The 18290-nt window shown below is 49.7% G+C and overlaps 2 protein-coding genes across 3 annotated transcripts in view; one reads left to right on the top strand and one right to left on the bottom strand.

Annotated features, from left to right (window-relative positions):
- ITGAL (integrin subunit alpha L) overlaps window positions 1–18290 on the top strand; it is a 42810-nt gene that overhangs the window by 9438 nt on the left and 15082 nt on the right. For both annotated transcript variants that reach the window (XM_007094761.3, XM_042970929.1), the window contains exons 8-18: window positions 1729–1864; window positions 2019–2169; window positions 6230–6303; window positions 6384–6516; window positions 10212–10366; window positions 10688–10825; window positions 11286–11483; window positions 11630–11760; window positions 13275–13435; window positions 13541–13692; window positions 15250–15339. In XM_007094761.3, the coding sequence (XP_007094823.3) occupies window positions 1729–1864; window positions 2019–2169; window positions 6230–6303; window positions 6384–6516; window positions 10212–10366; window positions 10688–10825; window positions 11286–11483; window positions 11630–11760; window positions 13275–13435; window positions 13541–13692; window positions 15250–15339 (1519 nt within the window). The remainder of the gene's footprint in view (window positions 1–1728; window positions 1865–2018; window positions 2170–6229; window positions 6304–6383; window positions 6517–10211; window positions 10367–10687; window positions 10826–11285; window positions 11484–11629; window positions 11761–13274; window positions 13436–13540; window positions 13693–15249; window positions 15340–18290) is intronic.
- LOC107180805 (40S ribosomal protein S27-like) lies at window positions 3232–5246 on the bottom strand. Its single transcript, XM_042970931.1, has one exon. The coding sequence runs from the start codon at window positions 4266–4268 to the stop codon at window positions 4014–4016; it is 255 nt and encodes an 84-aa protein (XP_042826865.1). The 5' UTR covers window positions 4269–5246; the 3' UTR covers window positions 3232–4013.

Here is an 18290-nt window from a genome sequence, read left to right as displayed (position 1 = left end):
ACCTGTGAGCAAAGACTCGTTGAAGGTGAGGAAACTGTCCCAGGCAGAGGGAATAGCAAAGGCCATGAGATGAGAATGTGCTTGGGAGGCTCCAAGAACAACCAGGACACCAGTGTGGCTGGAGAGAAGTCAGTAGGGGTGGAAGTAGTAGGAGGTGAGGTCAGAGAGAACCTGGGAATCCAAGTACTTAGGGACTTGGAGGCCATAGTGAGGACTTTGGCTTTCCCTCAAAGTGAGAAGACAAGTCCATTGGAGTTTTTGAGCAGAGGGGTGATCATCTGATTTATGTTTTTAAAAGGATCCCTCTGGCTGCTATTAGCCTGTGGAGGGGGCAAGGATGGGAGCAGGGAGGCCAGGTAGGAGGCTACCGAAAAATCCAGATGAGAGGTGATGGTGGTTTAAACCAGGGTGGAAATCAGGGCACCTGGGTGGCCCAGTCGGTTAAGTGTCTGACCTCGGCTTAGGTCATGATCTCATGGTTCGTGAGTTTGAGCCCCACGTCGGGCTCTATGCTGACACCTTAGAGCCTGGAGCCTGCTTTGGATTTTGTGTCTCCCTCTCTCTCTTCCCCTCCCCTGCTCACTCATTCACACGTGTGCTTGCTTGCTCTCTCTCTCTCAAAAATAAAGAAACATTTTAAAAAATTTGAAACTTGGGTGGAAATCCATGAACAGCCATGAGAGGCCATGTCCGTGCGGACAGAGTTTGGGGAAACAGTTTGCATCCAAGATAGAACAGGGGTCTCAGCCCTGCCTGTCAGAGCTCCTCCATTCTAAAGCTTCCAGGGGGCTTTCCTGCCCTTCTCTCTGCGTCTCTCCTCCACCTGCCACCGCAGCCCCTCTGTGTGACTTTGAGCTTCTGCTCCCAAAGCAGGTCATGTCATAAGTCAGGGGTTGTAGACCTGCTACTCTTGGGTTAATCGTCCATCTCTGTTGGCTGTGGGGTGGGGAGGGAAGGATCAGATGGTACACATAGAGCTGCTGTCCCAACAGAAGCCATGGGCACCCTATCTGGCTTCAGAAGGAGGCCGTGGACAGGTGGGACTTTGGCGCCTGGGCCTGTCCGACATTCAGTACTCCCGTCCTCCTTTTATGTCACATGCACTGAGTGCCTACTCTGTCAGGAGCCAGGGATACAGCAGCAAATCAGACGTGGTCCTTCCTTGAGGAACTCACGGTTTGGGGAAAACTGACATGGAAACAAGTCACTTCAGTCCCCTGGGAGACTTGCTGTAGCAGAGGTCTACAGGTGGCCTGGCGATGGTGGGGGAGGCAGGGTGGATAGGGAGTGCTAGATTAGCTTGCTCTGGAAAAGTGACTTCCCAGTTTTCTCCAGCCGTGGAGCCCGTTTTCCACACTGAAATCTCACCTGGATCCCCAGCATGTCTAACTGGTGACAGAGTAGTTGCATGTGGTTGAACTGGAGAGTAGGAAGCCCAGACAGCTCCTCAGAAAGCCTCCCTGTCGCTGCCCATGGGCTCTGGGGACAGCCCCCTGGCCGCCCAGAATTCTGTGGAAGAGCAGGGTAGGGAGGAGAGGTGTGGCAGCCAGGGCGAGGTAGGGTTAGGTAGGCGGTTCAGAAGAGAACTTTGAAGGCTGGGAATACCTGCCTGGGGAATGGGAGAAGGGCTTTTGCATAATCAGCAGGACAGTGACTTAATGAGCTGGATGAGTCAGGGAGACCATGATCTGGAGGAGTCTTTCACATCGCCCGCCTTCCTGGACACAGGGAAAATGTGTTCCGGCAAGACCGGGGGGCCCGGCCAGATGCCACCAAAGTGCTTATCATCATCACTGACGGGGAAGCCACTGACTCAGATCAGAACATTGACTCAGCCAAAGACATCATCCGCTACATCATTGGGGTACGGACCCTGGCCCCTGGCTTGTCCCCTCTTTCCTCTCCTGTTCCTGAACCCCCACTCCCCTTTCTCCTTGGGGCCAGGGCTTTGTGAAAATATTAGAAAATTGGTCTGTGATTCTGGGAATGCCAGCTTTCCACTCTTTACTCCCTCACAGATCGGAAAGCATTTTGAAACCAAGGAAAGTCAGGAAACGCTCCACAAGTTTGCCTCAAAACCTGCAAAGGAGTTTGTAAAGATTCTGGCCACGTTCGAGAAGCTTAAAGATCTGTTCACTGAGCTGCAAAAGAAGATCTATGCCATTGAGGGTGAGTGGCAGACCCGGGGAGAGAGAGTCTGGGAAGTTGTTTACAGAAACACTTCTGGGACATCAGACTAGAGACACAGTAATAATAATGAGCGCTTATGGAGTATCTAACGCTGTGTCAAGAGCTCTCCTGGAATAGGACCTCAGGAGGAAATTTAGGAGAGGATGCTTTAAGGACCAGCCTCTGTTTCCCTCTGAAATTCCATCTTCTTTGGAAAGCTCAGCTTGGTCTGGGGTGGAGCGAGAATTGACCTCTATTTTGCTGGTGTCAACCGAGGGCTCTGGAAAGACTATAATTCCGCCCCCTCCTCTGCCAGCTCCCTCATTTTTACTTATCTTCAAATTACTTAAGACAGGCAAGTGGACAGCGTCTGAGCACAGGGAGCCCATGGGCCCTCTTGGCCCAGAATAAAAGGTTATGACTGTAGCCTCTGGATAGAACACTTGCCTTGGAAGGGTAATTCCCCAGGAATCCTAGTCTGCTCAAAGGTACATGATTCTTTCTGGGAAGGCCCCTTTGCTAGGACACAGGCTCGGTGTTCAGTTCAGTTGAAGAAGCAATGGTATATACGATTTTTAAAATATTTATTTATTTTTGAGAGAGAGAGTGAGACAGAGCACGAGCAGGGGAGGGGCAGAGAGAGAAGGAGACACAGAATATGAAGCAGCCTCCAGGCTCTGAGTAAGGCGTCAGCCCAGAGCCTGACGCGAGGCTTGAACCCACGAACCGTGAGATCATGACCTGAGCCGAAGTCAGACGCTCAGCCGACTGAGCCACCCAGGCTCCCCGAAGCTATGTATATATAACGGGATTGGGTAGACCACTCAAGAATCCACTCTGTCGGGGGGCCTGGGTGGCTCAGTTAGTTAAGTGTCTGACTCTGGATTTTGACTCAGGTCACGATCATGAGTTTGAGCCCCTCATCAGGCTCCAGGCTAACAGTGTGGAGCCTGCTTCGGATTCTCTCTCTTCCCCTCTCTCTCTCTCTCTCTCTCTGCCCCTCCCTACTCTTTCTCTCTCTCTCTCAAAATAAATAAATAAACTTAAAAAAAAAAAAAAAAAGAATCCGTTCTGCCTATGCTGTGTGACCTCAGCCAGGTCAGTTTCTCTCCCTGAGGCTCTTTCTCTGCTGAATGGGGATAATACCAATCTCACAGCACTGGAAGGTTTAACTGTTGGTTTAGTTTCCTAAGGCTGCTGTAACAGAGTACCAAAAACTGAGTGGCTTAAAGCAACAGAAATTTGCCGTCTTGCAGTTCTGGAGGCCAGAAGTCAGAAATGAAGTGTTCGGCAGGGGCGTGCTCTTTCTGATGGTTCTAGGAGAGAGGGCTTCCTTGCCTCTCCTAACTTCCAGTGTTCGCCCACAGTCCCTAGCATCCCTTGGCTTGTAGCTGCATCCCTCCTGCCACCTGGCCATCTTCTCTCTGTGTGTGTCTGTCTCTCTGTGTCCAAATTTCCCTTTTTTATAAGGACACCAGTCATATTGGATCAAGGCCTACCCCGATGACTTCATTTTAGTTTAATTACACTGCAAAGACCCTATTTCCAGACAAGGCCACATTCTGAAGTACTAGGGGTTAGAACGTGAAAATATCTTTTTTTACAGAACACAGTTCAGGCCCTAACCACTGCTTAGCAAAGTGCTTGGTACCTCGTAGGCTGTGTACAAATCGAGCTCTGATCCCCTATCCTGGCCTGCCTTTCCTCATGCTCCAGATCATATTTTATTTTATTCTATTCTATTCTATTCTATTCTATTCTATCTTATTTTATTTTATTATTATTTTTTTTAATCCTAAAGCTGTTTGTTGGGATAGTTCCCCACTCATGTTGACTCGGGGCTTTTAGTGCTGCTTCCATCTGAAGGAGCATCCTTCCGTGAGCCTTGCTTGTCCTTCTGTCGGCTGGCACAGGACGGTGGAGCAGCCCCCAGACAGCACCACGGTCTGCACGTGGCTGAACATGGTCGTGAGTTTGTAGCGTCCTGGGCACTTCACGCCCGTGAAGTAGGAGTTGGGGCTCTGCGCCAGGTGCTGCTTCTTGGGCTTCCTCTCCTCCTCTTCCGGGGACGGGGGCAGGAGGTCCTTCGCGAGAGGCATGTTCTCTTGGGCAGGTCAGCACTGCCAGAAAGTCTCCAGATCGTATTTCAGATGTCACTGCCTCTGACAAGCTCTCACTGAACTCGAGTCTAGGTTGGGTGTCGCGGTAACGGCTGTGTGTTCCCTATCCTGGCCCCCGAGACTTCCGTTGTATTGAATCATCCGCTCCGTGTCTGCCTCCCACGCCACACTGTGAGGTCTGTCATGGCAAGCGTTGTGTCTGCCTTTTGACCGTTGTATCCGTGGCACCAAATATATAGTTGTTCTAAACATTTATTAAGAGTGAATGAACAAATCTTCACAGTAATCAGTGCGTTTCTTGAAAGCTTACAGGTAATAGACAGTTTATCTGTATCATTTAATTCATCGCTCTCAGGAGCCTTGCAAGGCTGGTGGGATGATTTTCATTGTATTAATTCATGCTTGCACCAACCAGGTACCGGGGGCCGTGAGCAAGGCACTCAGGGGTAGTGTCAACACGGAGCTCGTATTCGGGTTGGATAAACAAAAAAAAAACCAAACAGGATAATTAGAGATGATGATAAGTGTTATAAAGAAAATGAATAAGTTGGATAGAAAGGTTTATGGGGGAGTGGGGGGAGCCACTATAGATAGGCTTTTCAAGGAAGGCCTTTCTAGATGCCTTTTTGTTTTCTTTAATGGAGGCGAAATTCACTCTGAGATGACATTTGAGCCAAGACGCGAAAGATGAGAATCAAACAGCCATGTGAGGAATGTGGGCAAAGAGCCTTATCATCAGCTCAGGGGCCCGGAGGTGGGGGATGGGCAGGCAAGCTGGAGGAACAGAAAAAGGTCACGGTGATAGCAGTGTGGTGAGTAAATGAGAGAAGGTTGGAGAGAGAGGCAAGGGCCTTCCATTTCCTCATCAGTAGCTTGGGTTTTAATCTAAAGAGTGATGGCAGGGGTGCCTGGGTGGCTCAGTCGGTTAAGCATCCAACTCTTGATTTCAGCTCACGTCATGATCTCATGGTTTGTGGGTTTGAGCCCTGAGTTGGGCTCTGTGCTGAGCGTGCAGAGCCTGCTTGAAATTCTTTCTCTCTCCTTCTGTCTCTCTGCCCCTCTCCCTCCTCTCTCTCTCTCTCTCTCAAAAATAAATAAACATTTAAAAATATGTTTTTTAAATAAACAACAAAGAGCAATGGCAAGTAATGAAGAGCTTTTTAAGAAAGGGAAATGTGTGGTCTGATATACATTTTTAAAAAAGATTACTCCAGGGGAGCCTGGGTGGCTTGGTGGGTTAAGCGTCTAAGTCTTGGTTTCCACTCGGGTCATGATCTCACAGTTCGTGAGTTCAAGCCCCACATCGGGCTCCTTGCTGTCGGTGCAGAGCCCGCTTGGGATTCTCTCTCCCTCTCTCCCTGGCCCTCCCCCTCTTGTTCTCTCTCTCTCTCTCTCTCTCTCTCAAAATAACTAAATAAATAAACGTTAAAAATTAAAACAAAGAAAGATTACTCCAGCTTGCTCTGTGGAAAATAGACATGACAAGAAGAAAGACGTCAGAGACCAAGTAAGTAAGCTGCTGCAGTAGCCAGGCAAGGGAGGAGAGTGGCTTGGACCCTTGTGGCGGCAATACTGACCCTTCAGAGAAGGGGGCAGACGCATTGAAGGTAGAACCATCTTGACTTGGTGATGCGTTGGAGGAAGAACAGGAAGGGGAGAATCAGTCTGGTTCGCCAGGAGGGGTGGCGGCTCCAGCCCTTGCAGCGGGGAAGCCTGAGCGGGAACAGAACTCCAGGGCTCCATCTTGGCCGTGCCGAGTCTGGGGCTCGTGCACTTTCACATCAGACTCTGCCTAAGTCACTGCCCAGTCTGACTGTGATGTGGGCTCTTCCTTCTGCGTCCGAAGGTCGGTCCCATGCTTCTTTCTCAGTCCTTTCTCCAGTATCACTGTCCCTGCTGCTCCCTGGGGGTCCACCCATGCTCTTGACCTTGTCCCCCAGGCACGAGCAAACAGGACCTGACCTCCTTCAACATGGAGCTGTCCTCCAGTGGGATCAGCGCTGACCTCAGCCAGGTGAGTGGCGGGCCTGAAGCAGGGGGCTGGCGGACGTTATGGGAATGTGGCTGAGCCCGCTCGTCTCCTTCCCTGGGCAGGGTCACGGTGTCGTGGGGGCAGTCGGAGCCAAGGATTGGGCTGGGGGCTTTCTAGACATGGATGCCAAACTGCAGGATGATAGATTTGTTGGGAATGAACCGCTGACACCAGAAGCAAGAGCAGGATATTTAGGTAAGTACTTTTCTTTTCTGCTGGGTTCTTTTGATCGTAGGGGCCAGAGTCACTGAGACCAACTTTCAAAATAATAATGAAAGCAATTAAGCAACCAGCATGAACAAACTCAGAGTTTAAATATAGCCGTAACATTCTTAATTTTTCCCCTAGTAGCCCCTCTGCTGTGTAGTAATCATGTTTTTATTTTCTGTATTTTATGATGGTTAGACAGCGGGTTTTTAAAAAATTTTTTTTAATGTTTATTTATTTTTGCAAGAGAGAGTGAGAGTGTGCAAAAGGGGGAGGGGGAGAGAGAGACACAGAATCCAAAGCAGGCTCCAGGCTCTGAGCTGTCAGCACAGAGCCAGACACAGGGCTCGAGCTCAGAAACCGTGAGATCGTGACCTGAGCCAAAGTCAGACGCTTAACTGACTGAGCTACCCAGGTAACCCTGATGCTCGGACATCTTGAGGCCTTATGAATCCTGGAGAGACTGCCCCTGCCAGGGCTAGCTAGTTCCCACGGAGAGTAAACAAGTGACCTGTGAGCAGGCCTTCCACATGCCAACCAGCCAGCCCTGAGCCTGTATTCCCAACCACCTCCTTTACCATAACTTTCACACACCAAGCCCGTATTCTCCCTGACCTAAATCTCTAGTCAGCCAAGGACCAGCTCAATGGACCAGAGCCGGCCAACATTGTTCAAACCATGCCATCCTAAGCTTGCTCAAGCTGGCCTATGCTACCTCACATTCCTTCCTACCAAAAGCACAATAAGGGCTCTGGGCCATTTTCTCCTCTCTCCTTCTGCTTCCTCACTGACCCTGGTGCTTCTGCCACGTGGCCCTGCATGGCCTGTCGTGCCCATGCCTCCTGCTATGGAGACCTGTGCATAATAAACTTCTTTCAATGGCAGCGAACCTCTCTGTGTCATCTTTGCATCTTACCCATAAATTAAATCCCGGGTACATTTTTTTTTTTTAACATTTACTTATTATTGAGAGATAGAGACAGACAGAGCATGAGCATTGGAGGGGCAGAGAGAGGGGGAGACACAGAATCCGAAGCAGGCTCAAGGCTCTGAGTTGTCAGCACAGAGTCCGATGCGCGGCTCGAACCCACAAACCATAATATCATGGCCTAAGCTGGAGTCAGACGCTTAACCGCCTGAGCCACCCAGGTGCCCCTTTCATCTACCCTTCTGAGGGAGACTGCTCTCCACAATTTTTTCTTTTTTCTTTCGATATTCTTTACTGAGTATTATGTGTCAGGCACTGTTTTCTTGTTGTTTCCTTTTTTTATTTTCGAGAGAGAGAGCGAGCGAGTGAGCATGTGAGTCGGGGAGAGGGACAGAGGGAGAGAAAGAGAATCTTAAGCAGGTTCCATGCTCAGTGCGGCACCTGATGCAGGGTTCGATCCCCCGACCCTGGGATCGTGATCTGAGCCAAAATCAAGAGTTGGGCGCTTGGGGCACCTGGGTGGCTCACTCGGTTAAGCATCCAACTTCTGCTCAGGTCATGATCTCATCGTTCATGAGTTCGAGCCCCACGTCAGACCCTGTGCTAACAGCTCAGAGCCTGGAGCCTGCTTTGGATTCTATGTCTCCCTCTCTTTCAGTCCCTCCCCTGCTCACACTCTGTTGGTCTCTCTCTCTCAAAAATAAATAAACCGTAAAAAAAATTTTTTTTTTAAGTTGGACACTCAACCAACTGAGCCATTTGCATCAGGGGCATCAGGCATCACACAGGTGCCCCTGCCAGGCACTGTTCTAAGTGCATGGGATGTATTGACATATTTTATCTTAGTTTATCTCATTTTATTCTTATAACAACCCTGCGAGTATTTTTATTACCTTTATTTTATAGTTGAAGGAGCTGAGCCCAGGAGAGTTTAAATAACTTGCCCAGGGTCACAAAACTAGTAGGTGGAACCCAGGTAGTGTAGCCCCAAAGTCTGTGCTGGTAACCACCACACTTACCTTATAGCTTCTACCCTAGTGCCTTCAGGGTGCTTTTGTGTCCCCCAGTATACTGCAAGCTAGCTGGCGGTTTCACTCACTGAAGAAGAAATAACCCGAAGTTTAATCTCTAGTTAAGCACCTGTCACACTAGACACACACACACACACACACACACTGCATGTGTATATATATATATATATATATATATATGTATATATATATATATATATATGTAGAGAGAGGGAGGGAGGGACAGAGGGATGTGATTATAGATGTATATATACATATATATATGTATATATATGTATATTTTATATGTATATATAGGTATATGATTGTGTATGTATAACTTTGTGCCAACTATACTTCAAAAAGAAAAAAAGAAAACTTTCAACTCCTGCTAAAAAAATAAAAATAAAAAATAAATATAATCTTGGGTGCCTGTGATGCCACTATCCTTCAGATCTTAGTTTAGATATCACTAGCATAGCACAGCATTTTATATCCGTGGTCTTCTTTAATCCTCAAAACCACCTTATGAGGTTCTTATTATCCCATTATTTAGATGAGAAAACTGAGTCTATGGCTATACCACCCTGAACGCGCCCGATCTCGTCTGATCTCGGAAGCTAAGCAGGGTCGGGCCTGGTTAGTACTTGGATGGGAGACGAGAAAACTGAGCCTCAGTGGCGAGGCATAATCGATTCAAGATCACACAGCTAGGAAGTATCAGCACAAGGAATAATAACCTCGTCTCTGATTTCAAAGGACAAGTTCCTAACCCCTGTGCTTCAGGAATGTTCACGAATGAATGGGAAAGTGGTTCAGCCTCTTCGCCCTTCCTGTCTGTGCCATATCATCTCGGTTGTCTCTGTTTTCTCACTCACTTGCAACTACTCTAAGCAGAGAAGATGAAACTGAGTCAGTCATCTCTTGAATCAGAGCATTCCTACTAGGTGGATCTTGGCTCGAGCCCAATCCCTGGTCCGGTTTCCTGCAGCATTTCCTCAGACATTCCAGCAACGAGAAAACCTTGCCACACACACTAGCAATGAAGTAGGAAGATAGCCTGGAGTGATAACTTCAAACAAATTTTTTTCAGGTCTCCTGCTCTATTTTTAATGTCCGCGCAGATTTTGCACTCTTCTTGCTAATATATCTCATTGTATTTTTTGATTTTTAAGAAGTGTAGGGGCGCCTGGGTGGCTCAGTTGGTTAAGCTTCTGACTCTTGATCTCGGCGCAGGTCATGATCTCACAGTTCATGAGATGGAGCCCTGTGTCGGGCTCTGCGCTGGTCGGGATTCTCTCTCTTTCTCTCTCTCTCTCTCTCTCCCTCTGCCCCTCCTCTGCTCCCGATCTCTCTGTCTCTCTCTGTCTCAAAACAATAAAGTAAAAACAACAACAACAAGTCAAATGTGTAGTCTCCCTTACCAACCTTCAGGTCCGCTGAGCCTCGGGAAGATGCGCCATGGTTACCCTGTTCTGCATGGCTGCTCTTTCCTTGCATGTTGTCCACAGTTTGACAAATGCAACCTTCGACCAGGATGGCGGGATTTGTGCCACGAGAAGCATGTGGCTGCTCTTCTCAGGAGAAGGTTCTCTGGCTGTTTCAATGTAGCTTTGCTACTAACCCAGTTTTCCAGTCTCTGCCCTGTTTGCCCCTGGGTTTTACCTTTTTGCAGCAGCCATTGTGTTCCTAATTCCAAGCACCAGCCCCCTCCCATTCTCTCATTCTCTCCCCCCATCCCACAGGTTACACTGTGACCTGGCTGCCCTCCGACAAAACGCTCCCATCGCTGCTGGCGGTTGGAGCCCCCAGATACCAGCATGTGGGGCGGGTGCTGCTGTTCCAGGAGCTGAAGGGCAGAGGACACTGGAGCCAGGTCCAGAAAATAGACGGGATCCAGGTGAGCATGGCCCTAGGGGATCAGGGACGCGTGGGGCACTGGTCATGCTCCCTGCCGTCTGCTAGCAGGCCCTATGCCAAGCACTGTTAGGTTCGGTCCTCACAAAGCCCCCTGAGGTAAGCTTTGTCACCTCTACTTCCCAGTTGAAGAAACTGAACCTCAGAGAACCCACCTTGTCCTAATTCATACAGGTGCTAGGTGGGGGAGTCCAGGACTTCAACCTTCATTGGAGGGATTGGAGTAAGACAAACATGGTCCAGCTGAGGGGAGGCAGGTGTCCAGCTCGCAGGTGCTTCCTCGAATGTCTTCCTCTCCCTGCAGATTGGCTCTTATTTCGGTGGCGAGCTGTGTGGCGTTGACATGGACCAAGATGGGGAGACAGAGTTGCTGCTGATTGGAGCCCCCCTGTTCTATGGGGAGCAGAGGGGAGGCAGGGTGTTTGTCTACCAGAGAAAACAGGTGGGGACCAGGACCCTGACCTGAAGGGGTGGGAGAAACAGATCCCCCGGCCGATCCAGGTCCCAGCTATTCTGAAAGGCTTTCTCTGTCTGATCATGGTGAATCAGATCTTTAGAACAGCCGACAGATAATCGCTGATCCTTGGGTGGGTGGGCTGTGTGCAAGTGTCAAACCTTCTATTTACACGAGACCTCATTGGGTCCTCCAAGTCAACTTTTGAGTAGCTCTGAGCTTTCTTTCATAAACGGGAGCCTTGCTGCGTCACTTTCCAAAGCCCCAAGGTCACACAGACAGCAAGGGGGTGGAGCTGGGCCCTGAACCCGGGTGAGTCTGCCAGCACCATACCGATTCTTTGAGGGACCACGTCTGACCTTTCTTCAGCGTTCTTCCTGTTCACGGTGCCCCACCCTGTGAATGCTTGCAGAGTGACTGAGTGACCTGTCACTTTGCTCCTTCCCAGCTGGGGTTCGAAATGGTCTCAGAACTGCAGGGGGATCCTGGCTACCCTCTTGGGCGATTTGGAGCAGCGATCACGGCCCTGACCGACATCAATGGGGATGAGCTGGCGGACGTGGCTGTGGGGGCCCCTCTGGAGGGGCAGGGGGCTGTGTACATCTTCAACGGGCAGTGTGGTGGGCTGAGCCCCCAGCCAAGCCAGGTGAGAGGCGCCCTGCCCGCCAACCAAAACCTCTTCCCAGGCACCCAGAAGCCTCCAAGCCCAGACCCCACTCCCCAGCCCGACTCTTCCTCCCACTCCAGCCTGTCCTCTCCCTAGCTTAGCATGAATTTTTCTCTTGGTCTCAGCGGATAGAAGGGGCCCAGGTGTTCTCAGGAATTCGGTGGTTTGGACGCTCCATTCATGGGGTGAAAGACCTTGGAGGAGATGGCTTGACAGATGTGGCTGTGGGAGCCGAAGGGCAGGTGATCATACTCAGGTAAGACGGGACTGCTAATCATCCTTGGAGCAGTTACTACGTAGCAGGACTCTTTTGGTCTTCCCCCAACCCTGTCACATAGGTACCCTTCCTATACAGGCTTCATGTCTTACTCCAGTTTATTTATTTTTTTTTAATGTTTATTTTTGAGAGAGAGACACACAGAGCACAAGCTAGGAGGGGCAGAGAGAGAGGGAGGCACAGAATCCGAAGCAGGACCCAGGCTCCGAGCTGTCGGCACAGAGCCCGACGTGGGGCTCAAACTCACAAACCATGAGATCACAACCTGAGCCGAAGTCAGACGCTTAGCCCACTGAGCCACCCAGGCGCCCCTGTCTTACTCCAGTTTAAACAGCTACAATTCAGTGACAGACTGGGATTTGAACCCAGGCCTGTCTGACATTAAAGATCCTGTGATGGCTTTAGAACCTGGTCACCTGGATTCAGGCTGAAGCTCTGCCATTTACTTCTTGGATGATCGCACCCCAGTCACTTAGCTTCTCAGGACCTCAGTTTCCTCATCTTTGAACTGGTGAAGACATTTCCTGTCTTGACCATATCTTAGAGTTACTGGAGGCATCATGTAACATCATATAGTGAATAGACATTTACTGAGCACCTGCTGTGGAGGGCCGGGAGAGCGCAAGCGGGAGAGGGGCAGAGAGAGGGGGACAGAGATCCAAAGTGGGCTCTGTGCTGACAGGCTGACAGCAATGAGCCCGATGTGGGGCCCTAACCCACTAACCACAAGATCATGAGCTGAGCCGAGGTCGGACACTCAACCGACTGAGCCGCCTAGGCACCCTGGTACCTGCTGTGTCTTAATACTGAACCAGCCATTGGGTACAGACTGTGTAGGTGGGGAAATATATAATACAAGATTAAACACACAAGTAGGTGATTGCAAATTGTAAGTGCCATGGGGGAAGTGAACAGCGTTCTGTGAGACAGAAGACTAGGGGAGACTTATTCTAGATCGGGTGGCCAAGAAAGGCTTCTCTGAGGAGGTGATATTTGAGCTGGGACTTGAAAGATGAGAAGGATCCAGCCTTGCAGAAATCTGGGATGAGAGCTTTCTAGGTAGAAAGCTCAGGATGTGCTGAAGCCATAAGGCAGGCAAACGTTTAACTTGGCGGGAATGTCAACCAAGGGAGAGGGTGGGAGGAAATAAGAGTGGAGAGGCAGCCAGTGTGGCATGGATAGCAACAAGTTTGGATTTTATTCTGAATATCATGTAGCATCAGTGAAGGGTTATAAGCGTGGAAGTAGCTGCCTATGTTTTCTCTTTCTGAAAGCTCATCCTTCCGTATGGAAAGCGGATCAGAAGGTCGCTAGAAGAAACTGGGAAGCCCTAGTGAATTATAATTATTATTACCATTTCAAGGAGACAGGGACGTTGAGGTCTGCTTTCAGGAAGGAGAGTCCTCTGGACTCTGGTGGCTGGAGTCCCAGGTCTGACTGGGGACTGAAGTTGAGGCCGAGAGTGAGAGAGCTGGTGGTTTTCTGCCCTGCAGCTCCCGGCCTGTAGTAGATGTCCTCACTCTGATGTCCTTCTCCCCGGCTGAGATCCCAGTGCATGAAGTGGAATGCTCCTATTCAGCCAGTAACAAGAAGAAAGAAGGAGTTAACATCACAGTCTGTTTCCAGGTTAAGCCTATTACCCCCCAATTTCAAGGTCAGTGCCATTCTCCTGCTCCCCAGAGCAGCTGCCCACCCCAGATGCAGACTTATGGCCCCAGGATCTGCCACCATCCAACTCCTGCCTTTTCACCCTGCCCAGGGCACCTGGTTGCCGCCCTCACTTACACTCTGCAACTGGATGGCCATCGGACCAGAAGCCGGGGGCTGTTCCCAGGAGGTAGACGTGAACTCAGCAGGAACACAGAGGTCACCCAAGACGAGTCCTGCATCAAGTTCTGGTTCCACTTCCCGGTAAGGGAGCCATAGAGCTGCTGTGGGAAGTGAGGGGGCGGCAGAACTGACTGCAGTGACAGGAGACACTGGGTGCAAGGCACAGCTCGGTCATGTCCCATGGGGTCACAGGTCTCTTGGATCTCTCTATACTATCATTTCCTCTACTGTGTAATAGTGGTGATAATACCGTCGCATATTTTCTCTAGTCCTTAATCTATGTACATTGGTGTTTTCAACATAATTACCATTGTAAAATACTTCCCATTTTTTCCCCTTTTTCCACCCATCATATATCAATGCTGCTCCCCGGCTTTTCATGATTATTTTAATAGCTGCAGAATATTCAGTCACGTGTGCATCCTTATTTCCCAGGTACATGGTCATTGCTAAATAAATCACAGAAAAAGGTTTTATCACAGAAAAAGATTTTTTTTTTTTTAATATCATTTGAACAACTGCCATAATACCCAAATTCTGTTTGCTTCTAACAGTCCTGTGTGAAGTAGGGATGGTGGTAAATTCTTCCAGTCTTTTAAATATTTCATAAGAGACTGAGTGTGGGATTGGTGTATAAGATTTTGAAATTTGTTTTCAATTTTTTTTTAATGTTTATTTATTTTTGAGACAGAGAGAGACAGAGCATGAACAGGGGGAGGGTCAGAGAGAGATGGAGACACAGAATCTGAAACAGGCTCCAGGCTCTGAGTGGTCAGCACAGAGCCTGACGCGGGGCCCAAACTCACAGACCGCGAGATCATGACCTGAGCCGAAGTCGGACGCTTAACCGACTGAGCCACCCAGGCGCCCCATGTTTTCAATTTTTTGTTGTGGGAAGTTTCAATCTATAAAAGCAGGAAAAAAATAGCTTAATGAACCCCCAAATACCCATCGCCCAGTGTCAACAATTCTGAGCTCACTTTCTCAGCTCATTCATAGCTCCACTCAGTTCTCTTCTGCTTCCTTGCAACCCCCACCCACCCAAAGATTTGGAAATTTTCAACACAAATCTTCCAAAGAAGAAGCAGTATGTTATGATGGGAAGACCTTAGGCTTGGGAATTGGACGGACTTGGGCTCACTTCCTAGTGCTAGTCCTTAGGAAACTTGGGTCATCTCTTTTGCACTCATTCTCCTCATCTCTAATGTGGGAATAATAATGCCTACATCTTCGGGTTGGTAGGAATTCAGGTGAAGATGATTTGAGTGCCTACAAAGTGCCACTGTGAGGGACCAGTAATAACATAAAAGGCCAATCCCCAGCTCTGTTCTTGAGGAACTAGGATATTCTAGTTATTCTAGAATATTCTTTTCTTGTGCAAACTTCAATAATGGCTGCCTAGAGCGGCCTGGCAGAGATTCAGGGGCTTTGATCAGGACTCAGTGGGGAAAGTGGGGTGGTTGATTAGTGATGTCTGCCATGGGAATTGGGGCTGAGAGTGACACTTGTGCTGAGAAGTGACCCCAGACATTATAAACACCAGATACTAGAATCTCATCATTTGTAAAGTATGGGCAAGGTGAGCATTTAACTGGAAGGTTAAACTCACAACACAGGTGGTATTCTCATCACCCTCAGGTGTGCATTCAAGACCTCATCTCTCCCATCAACGTCTCCCTAAATTTCTCTCTCCGGGAAGAAGAAGGGACACCAAGGGACCAATGGCTGGTAAGAAGAGATCACCTAGGGGAATTGATAGGAAACTGGGGAGAGGAGAATTTCAGTTTAGCAAGACTGTATCATAGAGGAGTCTTTGGTTTTGAGTAATAGAAACCAAATACAGCTGACTTCAGCAGGAAGGGAACCTATGGGAGCTTGTATTTGGCCATTCAAGACTGGGAAGAAAGGGAGCCAGGGTGGAGGCGCCAGGGGCTCTTGAGGGGAAGGGATAATGGATGGACTCTTCAGGGCACGGCCCCTTCGGTGAATCTGCTCCAGGTCCCTGCCAAGCGTCAGCTTTACACCTCACCAGGCCCCTAGCGCTGCTCAAAGTGTACACTCGAGGGGGGACACGGCACCCTGCCTAGCCTTACTCGTGGGAAGACAGGGCGCCCTGATCCGCCTTCCCACCGAGCATATCCAGTTGAGAGCAGGTAGTTCCCTCAAAGCCAAATTGGGGTGTCGTCATGGTGTCAAAGAAGAGGAAAACAGTATCTACCCTCATCTGCCGGACCGCATACTCCCTACCCGGGGCCAAAGCCAGATCCCATCTCCTTAAATCCTTGACGCTCAGTGGTTTAGCTTCTGTCTGAAGGCAGCAGGGTCTGGTGGAAAGAGCCTGGGCCCCCCAGCCTGAGGATGTGGATTGGTTTTTCCTGGCATGAGCATATACGAGCAGGTTCCATCCCTCTCTGGGACTGTGTCCCCATCTGTAAAAGAAGTCCCGACCTTATGAGGCCTCTTCAGAGCTGGAGCGCAGTGGCTGCTAAGTGCACTCTTTCTCGTGGCTTTTGGCAGCATGCACCGAGCGCTCCCCCACGCGCGCTCACTCTCCTGAGATCTGATGAGGACGGTGACGTGCTCACCAAAATTAAAGCCCCCGCCCACCAGACGCTCATCATGCACTTAAGGGAAGTTGCTTGAGCACCTGCCTGTGCTAAGCCCTATTCGGGGCACTAGCTCCACTGGAGTAGACAAAACATGGTCCCTCCCCGGAAGGGGTTCGCAATCTGCTCTGGAGGCCAGACGAGTCAACAGACAGTTACAACATGCTGTGATAAGGCTGTGGTAAAAGTTAGATACAGGGTGGCGGTACAATCTCACGCCACGTGTTTGGGGGATAAGGAAAGTCTTCCCACAAGATGGGATCCTTAACGTCCCCAGCTAGAGAAGGGGGGTGGGCATTCAACAAGATGGCATAGTGTGAGCACAGGCAGTAAAGATGCCTGAGCTTGTGGGTGTTGGGAGCACGGCTCACTAGAAAGGGTAGAAGAGCACACCCCTTCCCTTTAAGTCTAGTTCCTGAGGGGCGCCTGGGTGGCTCAGTCAGTTAAGTGTCTGACTTCAACTCAGGTCATAACCTCGTGGTTCGTGGGTTCGAGCCCCACATCAGGCTCTGTGCGGACAGCTCGGAGCCTGGAGCCTATTTCAGATTCTTTGTCTCCCTCTCTCTCTCTGTTCCTCCCCCACTCATGCTCTCTCTCTCTCTCTCTCTCTCCAAAATAAATAAACAAAAAAAGACTAGTTCCTGGAAATCCACATGATGCTTTCATTTACATCTCATTGGTCAGAAATTGGTCATATGGCCACACCTAACTGCAAGGGAGACGGAGAAACAGAGTCTCCTGTCCAGGTGGCCATAGGACCAGATAAAAAGTGGAGGCTCTATTTGAAGGGCAGATAGTGAGGAAGGATGTCTGGAGACAGCCAGCAGTCTCTGCCGTTAACACTAATTTTTTTTAAGTTATTTATTTTGAGAGAGCAAGCGAGAGAACTCGAGCACAAGCAGAGAGAAGGAGAGACAGAATGCCGAGCAGATTTCACACCATCAGCCCAGAGTTGATGCGGGGCTTGAACTCATGAACTATGAGATCATGACCCGAGCCGAGATCAAGAGCCTGACGCTTAACCAACTGCACCACCCAGGCGCCCCAATTTTTTTTTTTAAGCCAAGCTGTGTAGAGTAGGAACTCAGGGTAAAAAAGAGACCTGAGCCCAGAGTTGACAAGTAAGGCTTCCTGGGGGGAGCGTCATTGTTTCTGGATCTTTCAGAATGAGTAGCCTTTTGGGTAGGTGGATTGAGGAGAGGTAAAGGGAACAGCATAAGGAAAGGTACAGTGGTACGTTCAAGGGAAATGCGGAGGTGGGCTTAGCTTCTGGTAGAAGGACAACTGAGCAAGACAGAGACCCAGAATGCCCATTTGGGGACTGGCTGCAGTCTAGTGGGTAGCAGGAATCTGTGTTGAGCGTGGGTGGGAGCAGTCAGCAGAGGCTGCCGGGACTCAGGAGTCTGGTGGTTATTTGGCGGGTGGCCTGCAAGTGGAGGCTGGAGTCTTTCTAAAGCATTCAGCTTATAACTCATAAACACTTCTATGACCCCATTACCCTCAGGATAAAGTCCCAACTTTCGATCGTGGCTTGCAAGGCCCAGGGGAGCCTAGACCCTGCTTCCATCTCCTGCCCCCGACACACAGCACAGCGGCTCGTCTGAGCATCTTCTTGTCACGTGCACAGGCTCAACCTCCTGCTTTGTGCCTTTGTGTGGGGCCGTCCGTTCTTGCCCCTCTCCATTCTCTTCGTCTGGCTCTCTCCTGCCCATCCTTTAGATTTCAGTTGAGATCTGTTTCTTCAGGAAGCTTCCCCGATCCCCATGTCGGGGGTAGGATTCGCTTCTACATGCTCTGAATATACCTGTATCTGTCCCATCAAACACTTGAAGATGCCATGTCATTTCTCCCACCAGACTGGGGGCACAGCAGTGCAGTGTGTCTGTTTTGTCCTCTGGTGTATACCCGGTGCCCATAACAGGGCCTGGCCCAGAGCAGAAGCCCTGGAAACGTTGGGGAAAACTGGCCTTGATCTGAGAAGAGATGGAACTTTTTAGCAGGGAGATGGGGTTCGCAGAGGAGAAGCACAGTAAGAGCTAGTCATAGGCAGGCGAGCCCAGGGAAGGAGATGGG

The sequence above is a fragment of the Panthera tigris genome, chromosome E3 (assembly GCF_018350195.1).
Source record: "Panthera tigris isolate Pti1 chromosome E3, P.tigris_Pti1_mat1.1, whole genome shotgun sequence".
NCBI classification, from domain to species: domain Eukaryota; kingdom Metazoa; phylum Chordata; class Mammalia; order Carnivora; family Felidae; genus Panthera; species Panthera tigris.
This window is presented reverse-complemented; position numbering and strand designations above follow the sequence as displayed.

What these genes read in the sequence shown, in the direction of transcription:
- LOC107180805 (XM_042970931.1), bottom strand. Translation starts at nt 4,268, where the DNA reads ATGCCTCTCGCGAAGGACCTCCTGCCCCCGTCCCCGGAAGAGGAGGAG.